General features: G+C 42.7%; 2 protein-coding genes across 2 annotated transcripts; one reads left to right on the top strand and one right to left on the bottom strand.

Annotated features, from left to right (window-relative positions):
- The first annotated feature begins 3,304 nt into the window (after positions 1 to 3,304).
- rnf11a (ring finger protein 11a) lies at positions 3,305 to 7,791 on the top strand. Its single transcript, XM_079219062.1, has 3 exons — positions 3,305 to 3,562; positions 5,713 to 5,885; positions 6,113 to 7,791. The coding sequence occupies exons 1-3, from the start codon at positions 3,446 to 3,448 to the stop codon at positions 6,282 to 6,284; spliced, it is 462 nt and encodes a 153-aa protein (XP_079075188.1). The 5' UTR covers positions 3,305 to 3,445; the 3' UTR covers positions 6,285 to 7,791.
- Positions 7,792 to 8,048: 257 nt separating this feature from the next.
- hmox1b (heme oxygenase 1b) lies at positions 8,049 to 11,237 on the bottom strand. The gene is made up of 6 exons (XM_079219748.1): positions 11,121 to 11,237; positions 10,958 to 11,014; positions 9,214 to 9,325; positions 8,901 to 9,116; positions 8,536 to 8,808; positions 8,049 to 8,440 (listed from the first exon to the last, which is right to left on the bottom strand). Exons 2-6 carry the CDS (start codon positions 11,005 to 11,007, stop codon positions 8,249 to 8,251), a joined length of 843 nt encoding a protein of 280 aa, XP_079075874.1. The 5' UTR covers positions 11,008 to 11,014; positions 11,121 to 11,237; the 3' UTR covers positions 8,049 to 8,248.
- Positions 11,238 to 13,326: the final 2,089 nt, after the last annotated feature.

The raw sequence follows: 13,326 nt of genomic DNA, 5'->3' as shown, positions 1-13,326 counted from the left end.
TGCATGTGTTAATTACAGTTTCTTTTCCATAAGAAGAAAAACACAGTTTGAGAAGAGCAGCACCTGATTGAATAAAAAAGGATGTTCTTGACTGTACCATCTCGCTGTGTGCCGCGTCTTCATTCACCGACCGAATAAGGAAATGTGCTCGTTGGCTGCAGATGTGACGACAAAATGCAGCTTTATTGTAAACTATTACATCATGTGGAATTGTTGACTGATAATAAGCAAATGTGCACTAAAGCGAGATAAACTGAGATGGTGAACGTTATACCACGGCGTGTCGTTGTGAGCATGTTAGCATGCATTTAGCTGAGCTAGCATAGCTGTCAGCTTATTGGGATCATAAAGCCTTCACTGCAAAGTATTCTCAAGCTTTATTAGATGAAGACATTGTGAGAGTGCAAAGCAGGCTTGAGTTTATTTCATGAAACACTTTGGAAACGGACCAGCAAACTTTGCTTCAAATGAGCATTTAAATAAACATCAAAATTATCAAAAGCAATGTAATTACAGTATACATTAAATGAAAGTACTGTTTGATAATATACTGTGAATAAAAGGGTATTCCTACAGATTAGTATTGCACATAATTCCATAGTGGGGAACTGAGGCAACATATTAAAATAGAGTTTGAAATTGAAGCCTCAGAGGTCGAGATATCCCGACTTTAGTTTGATTCTCCAGCTCCGTCAAGGTGCAACGTACGGGATCAGCCTCGCTCACGAGAACAAAGGAAGGAACATGTATAACTTTTAAAACCTAAAAGGATAAATGTTCTAAAATAAGTGTTTACCTCAACATAAAACAAATGATATGCTGAATTACAGTGCAAGTATTTTTGGGCCCCATGACGGTTGTATTTCCAGCGTTTGGTCACTTTGTAAAAGCAGCTTCAAAGCCGAGTCCTGGTGGCTTGGGTTCGAACTGTTAGCTGGGAGCCGTCGCCATGTGGAGAGGCAATAGAAATACTCCAATATTGCACCTTTAATTGAACCAAAACATATCCGTTCTGGGTTTGTAGCTCAGGCTGTAAAAAGTCTCCAACCACAGAACGAGGATATAGAAATGTTTTCCCCGCACTCCTAATGACGAGGAATCTGACCAGTTTACCTTTAGGTAAAAAATAATAGACGCAGAGTGCTTTTACCGATTCCTTATGATTTACATAGTGAGAGGGATTCTTTGCAAAAAGCTCATTTTAGATTTTTATGGTTACACAAAAATAATCTATTTTTCGGTTTTAGAGTTCCTCAAAGGCACGATGACGTACATGACTACAATGTGCATAAAAATAAAAAGCAAAGCACTGAATTATGTATTCTGCTGAAGCAACATATTCAAAAAATCTTTGGCCTGTGTGCCTGTGTGCTCACTCAGGTGCAGCACGTAGCAGCGCTTCAGTGCATGTGCATCTTTGTTTTTAAGTAGCTGAAGAGCTTCAGGTCCACCGGTCCTCCCGGCGCGTCAGATTGGCTTCATTTTGCTGCTCTGTCATCTTGAAACAGAAAGAGAATTAAAAAAAAACACATCGCTTATTTAATTCTGTGACATGGAAAGTGCCAAAGATAAATGTACTTGAAGATAATCCACCTACTGTGCGGGGTCGGTTTCCTGCACCGGGTGTTTCTTCTCCTCGCCACCAGACAGACCGTCTTCCTGCCCTTCTGAAGGCGGAGACGGGGGGCCGTGTTGGAGTGGGAGCAGTGGTGCATCCTGGACGTTGGCAGATTTCACAGTGGGATCTTTTGAAGGGGTCTCACACACACATCAGACCAGAGACAGACTGTGGAGGGAGACACTCACCTGTGCAGCACGTGTAGCCTCCGGTGGAGGACGCGTCTCCTGGACCGGAGGGCTGCAATCAGAGGAGAACGGTATTGCAGCAAACGCAGGGGTCGGTGGAGGAGGAATACTACGAGGCGGCTTCCCACGGGATTTAGGAGGAGGAGGAGGTGGTGGAGGAGCTGTGGCCTAAATGTGTGAAGAGGCTGATATTAGAGAAAGCCAAAGCCACAACGACCTCATCCTCTGTCCGCGTTTACCCTCTACAGATGTTTTGTTTTGAGGCAAAACAAACTAACCACCCGAGCATCCACCTGCAGGATGTGACCAGTCAGGAGACGCACTCCTCCCCCTCCTCTGTGCAGGACGGGGTCAGAGCCAAGATGCCAAACCAACAGGACTGGAGTGTATTTGTGTTCATGACAGGCTGGTCTGAGTGTTTGAGCAGCTCGTGTTGTCGCCCTCACAGAGGAGTACGAACCTCAGAACCATTTATTTGCTTTGTAATGTTTTCACATACAAGGAATTTGTCCTGGTGGGAGACGCATCACATTGAACATTTAACAAGAAAAAAACATGGAACAATAAACACAGTGCAATACATGGGAGCATGAACATTTACAATTGAGTCTACAGTAGAATTTAAAGTTAAAATAAAGTGCATGGAATGTAAGTGTTCTGTGAAAGAGGCAGTTTTACGAAGACCACCACGCCCACATGACACACACACCAAAACACAAGTGGGATATATCTATATGCGTTGTTATGTCGATAATCAAAGCTATGTATTGCAGTGAAATGTTACTTTTGGCCATTGTTGAGCATGTTGAGTTTTCCTCTTACCATTTTCGGTCCTTAAATCTCAACAACAGCACTGGACCGGAGTGCAGCGGGACGGACACCAAGAGGTCAGCAGAGGTCAGCGAGCTTCTCTCCACCAGCTGTGTCAGGAACTTCGTCTCGTGCACAACAGCCTCTATGCTGCGTAGCCTGCTGCCATGTATGTGTGTGTGTGTGTGTGTGTGTGTGTCGCATCATCGGTACATCCGGAAATACCCAACTTCAGAGTAAAAGCATCTGCAAGCCTGTTAACATACACAAGGAAATGTGTTCTCACCTATATGTTATATATATATATATATATATTTGTATTGTCATGTGCAGGCTTTATGGGGTTAATTCAGTTACTGTTTGATGGACAAATAGTATATTTGACATGTGACAATAAAGTTTGACTTTTGGATAACAGAGTTCCACTGAAACTGAAGTGATGCCCCACGTTGTCTTATTCCTCCGTTATTATATTACACAATCCACATCTGATAACAAAGCCCATTGCCTCATAATTCGTCCATTGGTGTGGCGATTATTTACCAAATGATAGCGTTTAATCCTCTTTTATTCTGAATGGCCCGAGGAGCACGGAGCTGAAGGCGGAAGTGCTGTAAGGTTCCCGATGACGTCATTCCGGTTTGTGTTGTGTTTTTTTTGTCAACACACAAGAAGGTGAAAACGCAAACCGGACCCGCCGAAGAAGCCCCTCTCCGTGACGTGCTTAGACTCCCCGTGACCCGCCGTCTCTCCGCGCGCAGCTCCACGCGGAGAGTGTGTTCCACGCGCAGGGTGACGTCACTGCTCCCGTGGCCGTGTGAGCCGCTTCATGGTTGCTCTCGGCCCGATGGGGAACTGCCTGTTTTCACAAGGAGCGGACGACCTGTCGCTGCTGAACGAGTCCGAGGGGGGCAGCCTGCCCGGGGAGCCGGCGCACACCTGCCAGGTGAGGCCACGGGGCGCGTGGCGGGGGCTCGCGGGCACGAGCACCTGGAGACGGCATGGCGTTTTAAAATGCTTATTTACAGGCCTGGAAAAGTCCTTGGAAAAAATAAAAATCCACAAAGTTTTGGAAAAGTTATGTTCAGTTATATTCATGTGTTCATGTCGTTCATTTACGCTGAGTTTGAATTAATGAATATGCTTTTAAAAGAAAGACGCTCAAAATATAAGCAGGCATACATACAGGCATCTATATACATGTTTATTATTTTAATCAAACTATTGTCTCATTCATTTGTGTCATTTAAGGTTTACTGTATGCTTTGTATTCTCATTGTTAGTTTAAATACTACATTTACTCACTTTTTTTCACAAGATTTCACAACATGTTTTGGTCATGGAAGTTTGGTTTAAAGCAGGGGTGTCAAACTCATTTTCACCCCGGGCCTCATCAGCATCATGGTCGTCCTCAAAGGGCCGGTTGTAACTGTAACACTGTATACATTTAACTCCTCCCGAACATAATGTTAAATGTCTTTGTATTAGATTATTGTTTATTCAAGTGTAAAAATAGTGTACATGCATTTATATAAATGTAAAAATATATGGAAGCAAATGTCTCTGTTACTATGACAGAAGTCCATTTAATTTAGGGTTAAGAAACCCACATTGCTAAATTATAATAAATATACAATTATAAAGATCAAACTTAAAACAGAAGAAAATAACAAAGACAAAGATCAAACGCATGTTATTATATTAACTTTCTTCAAAGCTTTTTTTTCACAGTTGAGAAGGACATAACTGGTCCAACAAATAATTGTGAGTAAATAAAGACATGCATGTTGTCTGGGGCAGTGGTTCAACTGGTCTGGGGCAGTGGTTCAACTGGTCTGGGGCAGTGGTTCAACTGGTCTGGGGCAGTGGTTCAACTGGTCTGGGGCAGTGGTTCAACTGGTCTGGCTGCAGGACCCACCTTGACCCCTTAATGACAAGCTGAGATCCAATGCGAGGAACATTTTTAACTTCTCAAATTAATTTAATGATATGGTGCAGTTTGAACCTGAGAAAGTACACAATAGCACAGTTTGCCAACACAAAAAAAATGTTTGAAATATTCCCTCTTACACTCAATTAAAAACCCAAAAGTGCATCTTAAGGACATGAGGTAATACAACACACATAATATTTTTATAACTTCAGCCTTTTTTAACAGACTCAGTGTTTTCATGCACAAACATGGAATAAAAAAGTCGGTAATGAAGCTTAACTATCACAGATAGTCCAACGTGTAAACTCACGCAAGTAAAGCTTGACGCAGCATTGAGGAGGGTGAATAGATGGCGCTCCGCTGCATAAAAAAATCCCCTTCAAAATAAAAGCACATTAAAAATCCCCTTCAAAATAAAAGCCCATGCAAAGGTTCGCGATTCAAAACGGGTCCGTGAAGCCGTCGCGGGCCACATAAAATGACGCGGCGGGCCGGATTCGGCCCGCGGGCCTTGAGTTTGACATATGTGGTTTAAAGTCATGGAAAAGTGATAGAAAAGTCATGGAAGTCCACTGGTCACAATGTGTATGAACCTGACTTCGGTTTGTTAAAACCTGAGCGCCTGTAGTTCGTGTGTCTCAGAGGATAATTCTGCATGTGTGATAGATACGATAATAAACTTTGATTTAAGTCAGGGTTTGGATGCTGGACTTTAACCTGCAGCTCCACCGTGAGTTCTGGCTCCTGTTGCTTCCGTAGAGTCGAGTCTGGACTTCTTCTTCCTCCACAGAGTGGCATGCTGTTCAGTGTTGTCAAAAAGCCATGTGAGGATATGAACATTTCATGTCACGATTATCCTGTCGAAATAATTCTGGAAAGCACTATAGTTTATTTATTTAGTTTGTTAAGAAATACATATTTGTATTGCATCACAGATTGGACATGAATCTGTTTATTCTGTAGTGAACATCCTTTTTAGTGAAAGGAGGTTGTCATAAATCATGAGGCCCTCTGCATAAAACATACAGCCTACATTATTAAACAAGCTATATTGTGAGTCTGTTCCTGTATCTTTTTTAAAGTCTGGCGCTATTTTTCCTCTTTCATATTAGACAAACATATTACGAGAAAAATTAATGATTTTTTTTTAAAATCCCCTGCAGGAGCGCTCCCAGGCGGTGCAGGTGTACCATCCCACCCCGGGGGAGAGTCGCCTGGCTCACCAGCTGACCGAGGAGGAGCAGGTCCGCATCGCCCAGCGCATCGGTCTCATCCACCACCTGCCCAAAGGCGCCTTCGACCTGGGCTGCGACCCCTCTGACAAGAAAGTTAAAGAGTGGGTCACAAATATATACATCTGTCTTTTAATGTATTCTTCTTTTGTTGTTGTAGTTGTTGTTCTGATCAGACACAATAAACTGGGTTAACTCTCCGGCTTTATTTGAATGTGAGATCCCAGAGACTTACACTGGTTAACATGAGGAGAAAGGAGCTTAACCTGAGCTGATTTCCCAAACGTTCTCCTCACGCATGACGGTGACCTCTGTTCCTCTCCCCCGCCAGGTGTGTGATCTGCATGATGGATTTTGAGTACGGCGCCCCCATCCGGTTCCTGCCCTGTCTGCACGTCTACCACGTGGACTGCATCGACCCCTGGCTGATGCGCTCCTTCACCTGCCCGTCCTGCATGGAGCCGGTGGACGCGGCGCTGCTGTCCTCCTACGAAACCAACTGAGCGCCCCGCCACGGCCGCTCCCGCCTAAAAGTAACCGCACCTTTTTTTTTGTAGCCGAAAACTGTCCTCGCTGTTCAAACCGGTAGCCGAGGTGATGTGGCATTATGCAGATGTTTGGAAGGGTGTTTTAGGATATCTGACGTTGCTTAAAGTTAGATATGCACCTATTTGGGCTTTGGGGACTCTTTGCCTTTAACAGTAGGACGACGTGCCAAATCAAGCTAGATGAAGAATATGTGACGCTGTACACGTAGCAAAACATGGCTGCAAAGTAATGTCACTTTTGTACCGACAGTCTATTTTAATTTGTGACTTCTTCTTTTTTTATTTTGGGTAATTAGATGCATGTCAGCATTGTGATTCACTTCCCCTTTCTAGACGTAATGTGCAATATGTAATATCAATGGAGAAAATGCAGGAAATTTGTCTCAATCCAGTGACGTTTTAGTGTTTTTTTTTTTAAAGAACATGTGGCCTTGACTGTCACAAAACAACACCGGCCTCTCTACTGATATGCAATCATCAGAACACAGAAGAAAAAACATGTTTTCCCATAAACGCTCACATCTACAGCGCCATGAGACAGAATGGTGTCCGCTAGGTGCAATCCATTTCATTTGACTAAGGTTGTCGGTACTGTTTTTCCTGTTGAAGCTGCTTTTATAAATAGGATATTTTGTTTGTTTTTTTGCCTTCCCACAATATGGATCATCTCCTTTGCTTTGCCTTGAGTTTAGTTTTAATAATCAGTCTTTAGCGAGTCCTTCTCATTGTTAACTGCCAGTGACATTAACCAAGATAAGATATGCTGTGCACCTCATCTGTAGCCTGAAGACTTGTAGATGATTGTGTGTTTTGATATGAGAGTGTGTGTGTGTGTGTGTGTGTGTGTGTTGTTTGATAAGACGGCAGGTAGAGATTGGCATGCCAGTTGTAAACCGTGTTGTAGTTCTCTCTCTTTTTCTAGTTCCAAGCTGTCGGGTTTGTTTTGTGGTGACGGCCTTCTTACAGCAAATGATGCATCTCCTGAGCTCCTGGGTCTGGGCAAACAAAAACACTTTCATCTTTTGGTATTAGACCTGAACTCTGACACTGACTGCGTAATGTATATGACAAACAAGTACAACTCTGAATGAGAAGCTACGGCAGTAGAAAGGAATGTAAAGCATCCTTTCAGCGTTTAAAGATCTGGACAGTACACGTGGCGACAAGCGGACATTTCTGATTCTCTCGGGCTGCTGTGCCTTTTTTAAGGTTGAGGAAAGCCGATTCCTGTGAAGTACAATCATTTCTGACATGACTTTTCATTGTAATGTTAGCTGTCTTCTCGGGGGAAACGGATACCAGCACTGTTCTGATTTGTGTCACTATGGATTAGGCCAGAAATGAAGCCAGAGGTTTACTCTGGCTGCTGTTAACAGTTTGTTTTAATTTATAATGTGTGCCAACGGTGCGCAGATTTGAATGAAAAAATCATGAAACCACAATAAAAGTGGCCACCAGATTATAAACATCACATGTGCGTTGTCTTTTTGTTATCGTGTCTTAAAGCCGACGGGCGTGGAAGGTGGTTTACCAGTGTTTATTAAATGTGCAATTCTGTGATGAGACAAAGGGCCAAATGAGCAGAGGCTCAACACATTAGTGCAAATGTCCCGCAGCGGCTTCCTGAACATCGCCGCCTCATTCCCACTACGAGAACACAGCATGCCTGAGCCCAGACAGACACACAACGCTGCACGGAGAAGGAGAAGGAAAGAGGTTTTTCAACAAAATATTTTTATTAAAAAAAGCAACATATTTACATTATTGAAATCACACTTTCACATGGGCAGAAAATTAACTTCAATGCAAACCTTGATAATAAAGTTTAAACATATTTTACAGTTTATATTAATTTCAAACCCTCCAAGAGTTTACAGGTAACAAACAAACGCAGAGTATTCCTTGCTGTGTATCGTCTCTTAAAAAGCATAGATTCCTAAACTGACTGTGGCCAACGCCACAAAGAGTCCCAGCAGCGTGCTGAGCAGCAGAGACGATTGGATGATGGCTCTGGGGATCTGGAGCATCTTCCCCGGTGTGGAGTGTGTTGAACGAGTCTGCAGCTTGCTGTCCGGGATACTCAGCAGCAAGTTATGCACATCATCAAAGACCTGTAAACCAAATAAAGACTTAAAAAGTGCGTAAACAGCTTTAAGAGCATCGTTTGGTCTTTCCGAGCCGACGGTGGCTCTCCGTCGCTGCGTACCTGGATGTTGAACTCGAAGGCTCTGACGGCCTCCTCCAGCACGCCGGCCCGCTCCTCCTCCGTGAGCTCCACGCTGTTCATGCGGCTGCGATACAGCTGTTTGAACCGGTTGGGGCTGGACACACCGGGGAAGGCGAAGAAGGACAGACCCTCGCTGCCGCTCAGCCCCATGGACTTCTGGGCGATTCGACCCAGGACCTGCCCTCCAGACAGGTCGCCGAGGTAACGAGTGTAAGCGTGGGCAACCAGAAACTCTGGGTTTTCTTTACCGATCTGCAGAAGAAGAGAAGCAGGGAGGGAGAGTGTTATCTCAGTGTCAAACAGAAGAGAAACGAATGTTATAAATATGCTATAATGAAACATACTTGTCTGAGTCTGTGGCAGTATCTTTTAGTGGCAGCCGGGACGACAACCTTCTGCCTCCAGTCCGGGCCGTAGAAGTATTCCAGGTCTTTCTTGAGGGTGTCCAGTCGGGCCAGTTCAGTCGGGAAGTAAATGGGAGCGACGCTGGGGTGGTGGGCGTTCCTGTCCATCTCTTCCTCCAAGGCCTTGTAGACTTCATACAGCGAGCACAGGAGGAGCTGGAGAACCGGAGGGGGAGGTGTTGTCAGGAAAAAGATCACAGTAGCCAAAACAAAAGGTGAAATCCTCCACACAAAGAGTGGAGTGTTGCGTTACCTTGTGCTGCGGCATGGTGACTTGGCCCCTCTGGAAGCTCAGCATGAGCTCTGTGTTTTCTGCCCTGACGTGACTCTCCTTTGTCACCGCTTTGATTTGTTCTGACAGATCACTGCAACAAAAGAACAAAGCGGGCGAGAGGTAAGAGAGGAAGGATGTGTGAAGAACCACGATGCACATTCATTACTCAAGTACAAGTATAGATACTAGGGTTTAAAAATACTTCTGTAAAAGTTGAAGTATCAACTCAAGCTTTTTACTTAAGTAAAAGTGTAAAAGTACTGGTTTAAAAACTACTTAAAAGTATAAAAGTAATGTAAGGGGATTTTTTTTCTTCCATTAAGGACAAACTCTTAAGCCGCGTCTCAGGGGCCTATAGTGCACTACCCCACCTCCCCCAAAACAATCATTTTTATAAAGGCCATAATGACTATAATGTTTTAAAATGTTATGTTGAAAAATGTGGGATGCACTAGGCTACCCGTTTCAGCTGCATATACTGTATGCTCATTTAAAATGATCACATTTTATTACAATGCAAATACATTACAGTACCATATATGTACTGAGCATTAACATGCGTTTCATGGAGCGAAAGACATGATAACTAGTTGCCTATAAGTATTGTAATAGTGCAAAATAGGCGGCGGCGGCGACTTCGACAAACACCTAAAGCTGTGGTTCTCAAACTTTTTCTGTAAATAACGTAATTGTGTGACTCATCTGTGCTTTTATAAATAACAGAATAAAGACAATTGCAATCACTTTCAAGTAAATCAGATTGCCCCATCAGACAATGGTTTGTGTAAGTTCTATCTGTGCAAAAAATAACTCATATTTAGTTACTACTAAATAGATCATTGTGGAAAACAATAAGCTTTTAATTTGTTTTGCCAAACAAAACAATGAGTGCAGATATGTGAACCATCAGGTTGTATCAGTATTAGTGGCTGCAGTGACCTGCTTTCCTCGACACACATGTTATAAACGGGGTTGTAGATTTGATACGGCCTCTCTCAATTCATGCTCAATATTGAGCTTAGATCTGTTTTTTTATTTTGAGAAACGCAACAGCAGGCGTCGCGTCAAATCGTGCATGCGTAAGCGTAACCTGTTAACGGCGTACCTTAACCATTTACCCAAAAGTACAGGCATTTGTCCATGTATTTATTAATGACGTAGTTGTATATCCGTGTACTTTATACTTGTGTAATATGTGAAGCCAGCAGCTCATTGTTGGTAGAAGACACGAGCACTTTGGCTCGTTTCACCTCCTGCTCCGGGTCCAGAGAGCTGCTGTTGCATCTTCACCAAAAAAAAAACTCCAGTAAAGTATAGATACCCAAAATGTCTACTTAAGTAAGGTAACAAAGTATTTGTACTTTACTTGACACCTCTGCGTACGGCTGATAAGACTTCAGTGCAAGCGCAGATAGGTTAAGTTGCTGCACTTGAACTTGAACTTAAACCACAGCTCTTTTTATCAATATATTTGCAATCATCAGTCAAGTGCAGGACTATATGATATATGTATGTATTAATATACTGAATTGTATTAATAAGAAGTCCTTATGTCAAAGTGTTGGAATAAATGTTAAATATTTAACTGCAAAGTAGTAATGCGTGATGCCTTTTTTTGCATAGCCCTACCAAAACAAATTGCCAGCAGAAGAACATGGCATTGCCCGGGGGTGAAATGTGAGACGTAAAAATAACATAATAAATGCCAGCAGCTGATGCTCACCTGCCCGTCATCTGCTCTTCCGCTGTCTGTGTTTTCTTCTCGGTCTCCATTGTGGTCCTGGACAAAAAAAGTTGAGATGTCATATTCAAGAGCTATAAACTGTCAGCAGGAGGTTGTGGAATAAAGCTAAAAAAACAGCAGCGTAGATATTGTGTTTACTCACCAGTGAGGGACAAGTTGTGCAGCTGTGGTAGTGATTCACTGTTTCTCTCTGGATGTGCAGGACAGCTCGTGCTCTGCGTGCCTTCAGTCGTCTCCCTCTTTTATACCATCCTCCTCTGTCTCCTCCCTTCAGCAGCTGAATGAAAACAGGAACTCTGCGTCACTAAACCTCAGTTCAACAAACAGCAACTTCCACGAAAACAATGGGAGGGACTGGGAGTTAACATGATGCAGCAACTTCCACGAAAATAGTGGGAGGGACTAGGAGTTAACATGAAGCAGCAACTTCCACGAAAATCGTGGGAGGGACTGGGAGTTAACGTGAAGCAGCAACTTCCACGAAAATCGTGGGAGGGACTGGGAGTTAACGTGATGCAGCAACTTTGAGAAGACTTTGGAAAAGTTCCAAGGGAGGGACTATGAGATTTAACATGTGAGGATGTTTTCATCTCTTCAGGTCGAGCGCTTAAACATGATGGTGCAGGTTTGCAGTTCTCAGTTGCTTCAGTAGAGGAGGAGCCGACTCTAAAGTACAACTGAGAGTTCAGAGAGCCAGAGAGGGGAAGTGTTGCAACAGTGACTAATGTTAGAGGGGAAAACAAACACGTGACTGTGTCAAAGACAATGCACCAACCGTTTTCAGTTCATCAGAAGCATGAACAGGTTTAACCACGTTATTAATAGGTCACTGCAGAGTTTATTACATGAAAAAAGACCAACGTCCTGTAGTGTCGAATGACCAAAATCCTTTCATACTTTCATACTATAAGCTCCTCCTTGTTGTACTACAGATGTTATGTTGATGAAATGTGCTTTTGATTCATTGTGGTGAATTTATATTGGAAAAAAAATATTCAACAACTTCACATTTATAAAGTGTAGAATGATACAAAATAAAATCCTTTCATAGATCAATGGGCTCTTCTTGGTTGATATAAATCATTTATATCAACTGAATGACAGAGTTATTATATTTATAGAGCAGTCCTAGATTTAAGTTAGTGTAGCAGTTTGGAAGAAAGTAATCTTCAGCAATACTTACATATTGCATTTTTTTGGTAATTTTTGTTAATTTTGACCAAAATATGTCGCTGGGTGCTGCAACCTAATTTGAAATAAGACTTACAGACATACTTTTGGCCATGAAGTTTACTTCAAAATGTTCAAAAAATGTTTTCTTTTAAATGAATGGATGTAAATATGTATAAAAATGTCTTATTGAGAAAATAAATTCCTGAACACAACCTACAAATATGAAATACACAGTTTAAAGCGGATAATTGCATGTAAAAGATAAATAGTAATAAAGATAAAGAACTGCAGAGGAAGGCGCTTCTGCGCATGACGCACTAATCAGTCATCTATTAAATCACGTTGCCTCCGCTCGCTCCGGCTTAACGTGAGTCAGCGCGGCGACGGACACACACTAACCGTGAGTCAGCGCTCCGCCGCCTGCGCGTTCTCTTTGTGGGTCAGACCGACACGGAGTGGACCGACTTCAAAGACGCCGACTCGTTTTGGAACTCGCGTGTTGTTCAGTCGACAGAACCCGGATGTGTCGTTCGGAAAAGTCTCTTTAGATTAACGGATACTTCTGGAAACGTCGACGACGGACTTCTACTTTGCAATATGACACGTGACTTGTTAAATGAAAGGCTGTCCTCAACTCGCAGACTTAGTTTGTCTTCATTTGTTGTCGCGTTAACGAGATAGAAACGGACTCAACCAGCTGCCTTCAATAAAGAGGCGACATTTAATGACGTTAGTTACGTGACCGGTAGCTAAACTAAAGCAGCGGCCTCTGTGCTGCTGACTAAGCACTACCTTAGTCAGGTCGGGTCGCTTTAAAATAAAGGTTCACGTTAATGATTCCTTCCCTTTGCCAAGTGCACTTCGCTGACTCCTTAGTGGTCTGGCGTTCACATTGACAACAGATTAAAATGTGCACATAACACACTTAAGGTAAACCGAGTTATTTCTGTTCAATAAACTTTATTCTTTCATGCAATCACAAACTGGGCTCATACTGCTTTTAAATGTAGAATGAAAGAAGTAGAGGTTCCCAAAAATGTAAATGTTTCAGAATCAGAATCAGCTTTAATGGCCAAGTGAGTTTACACATATAATTTAACTTTGGTTTCACTTAGCTCTAAGTACTTGTATACAATAAACAAGATAAATATATAAAAAAGACATTAAAGACAGCA

This window comes from Taurulus bubalis (assembly GCF_910589615.1).
Source record: "Taurulus bubalis genome assembly, chromosome: 6".
Taxonomy (NCBI): Eukaryota; Metazoa; Chordata; class Actinopteri; order Perciformes; family Cottidae; genus Taurulus; species Taurulus bubalis.
This window is presented reverse-complemented; position numbering and strand designations above follow the sequence as displayed.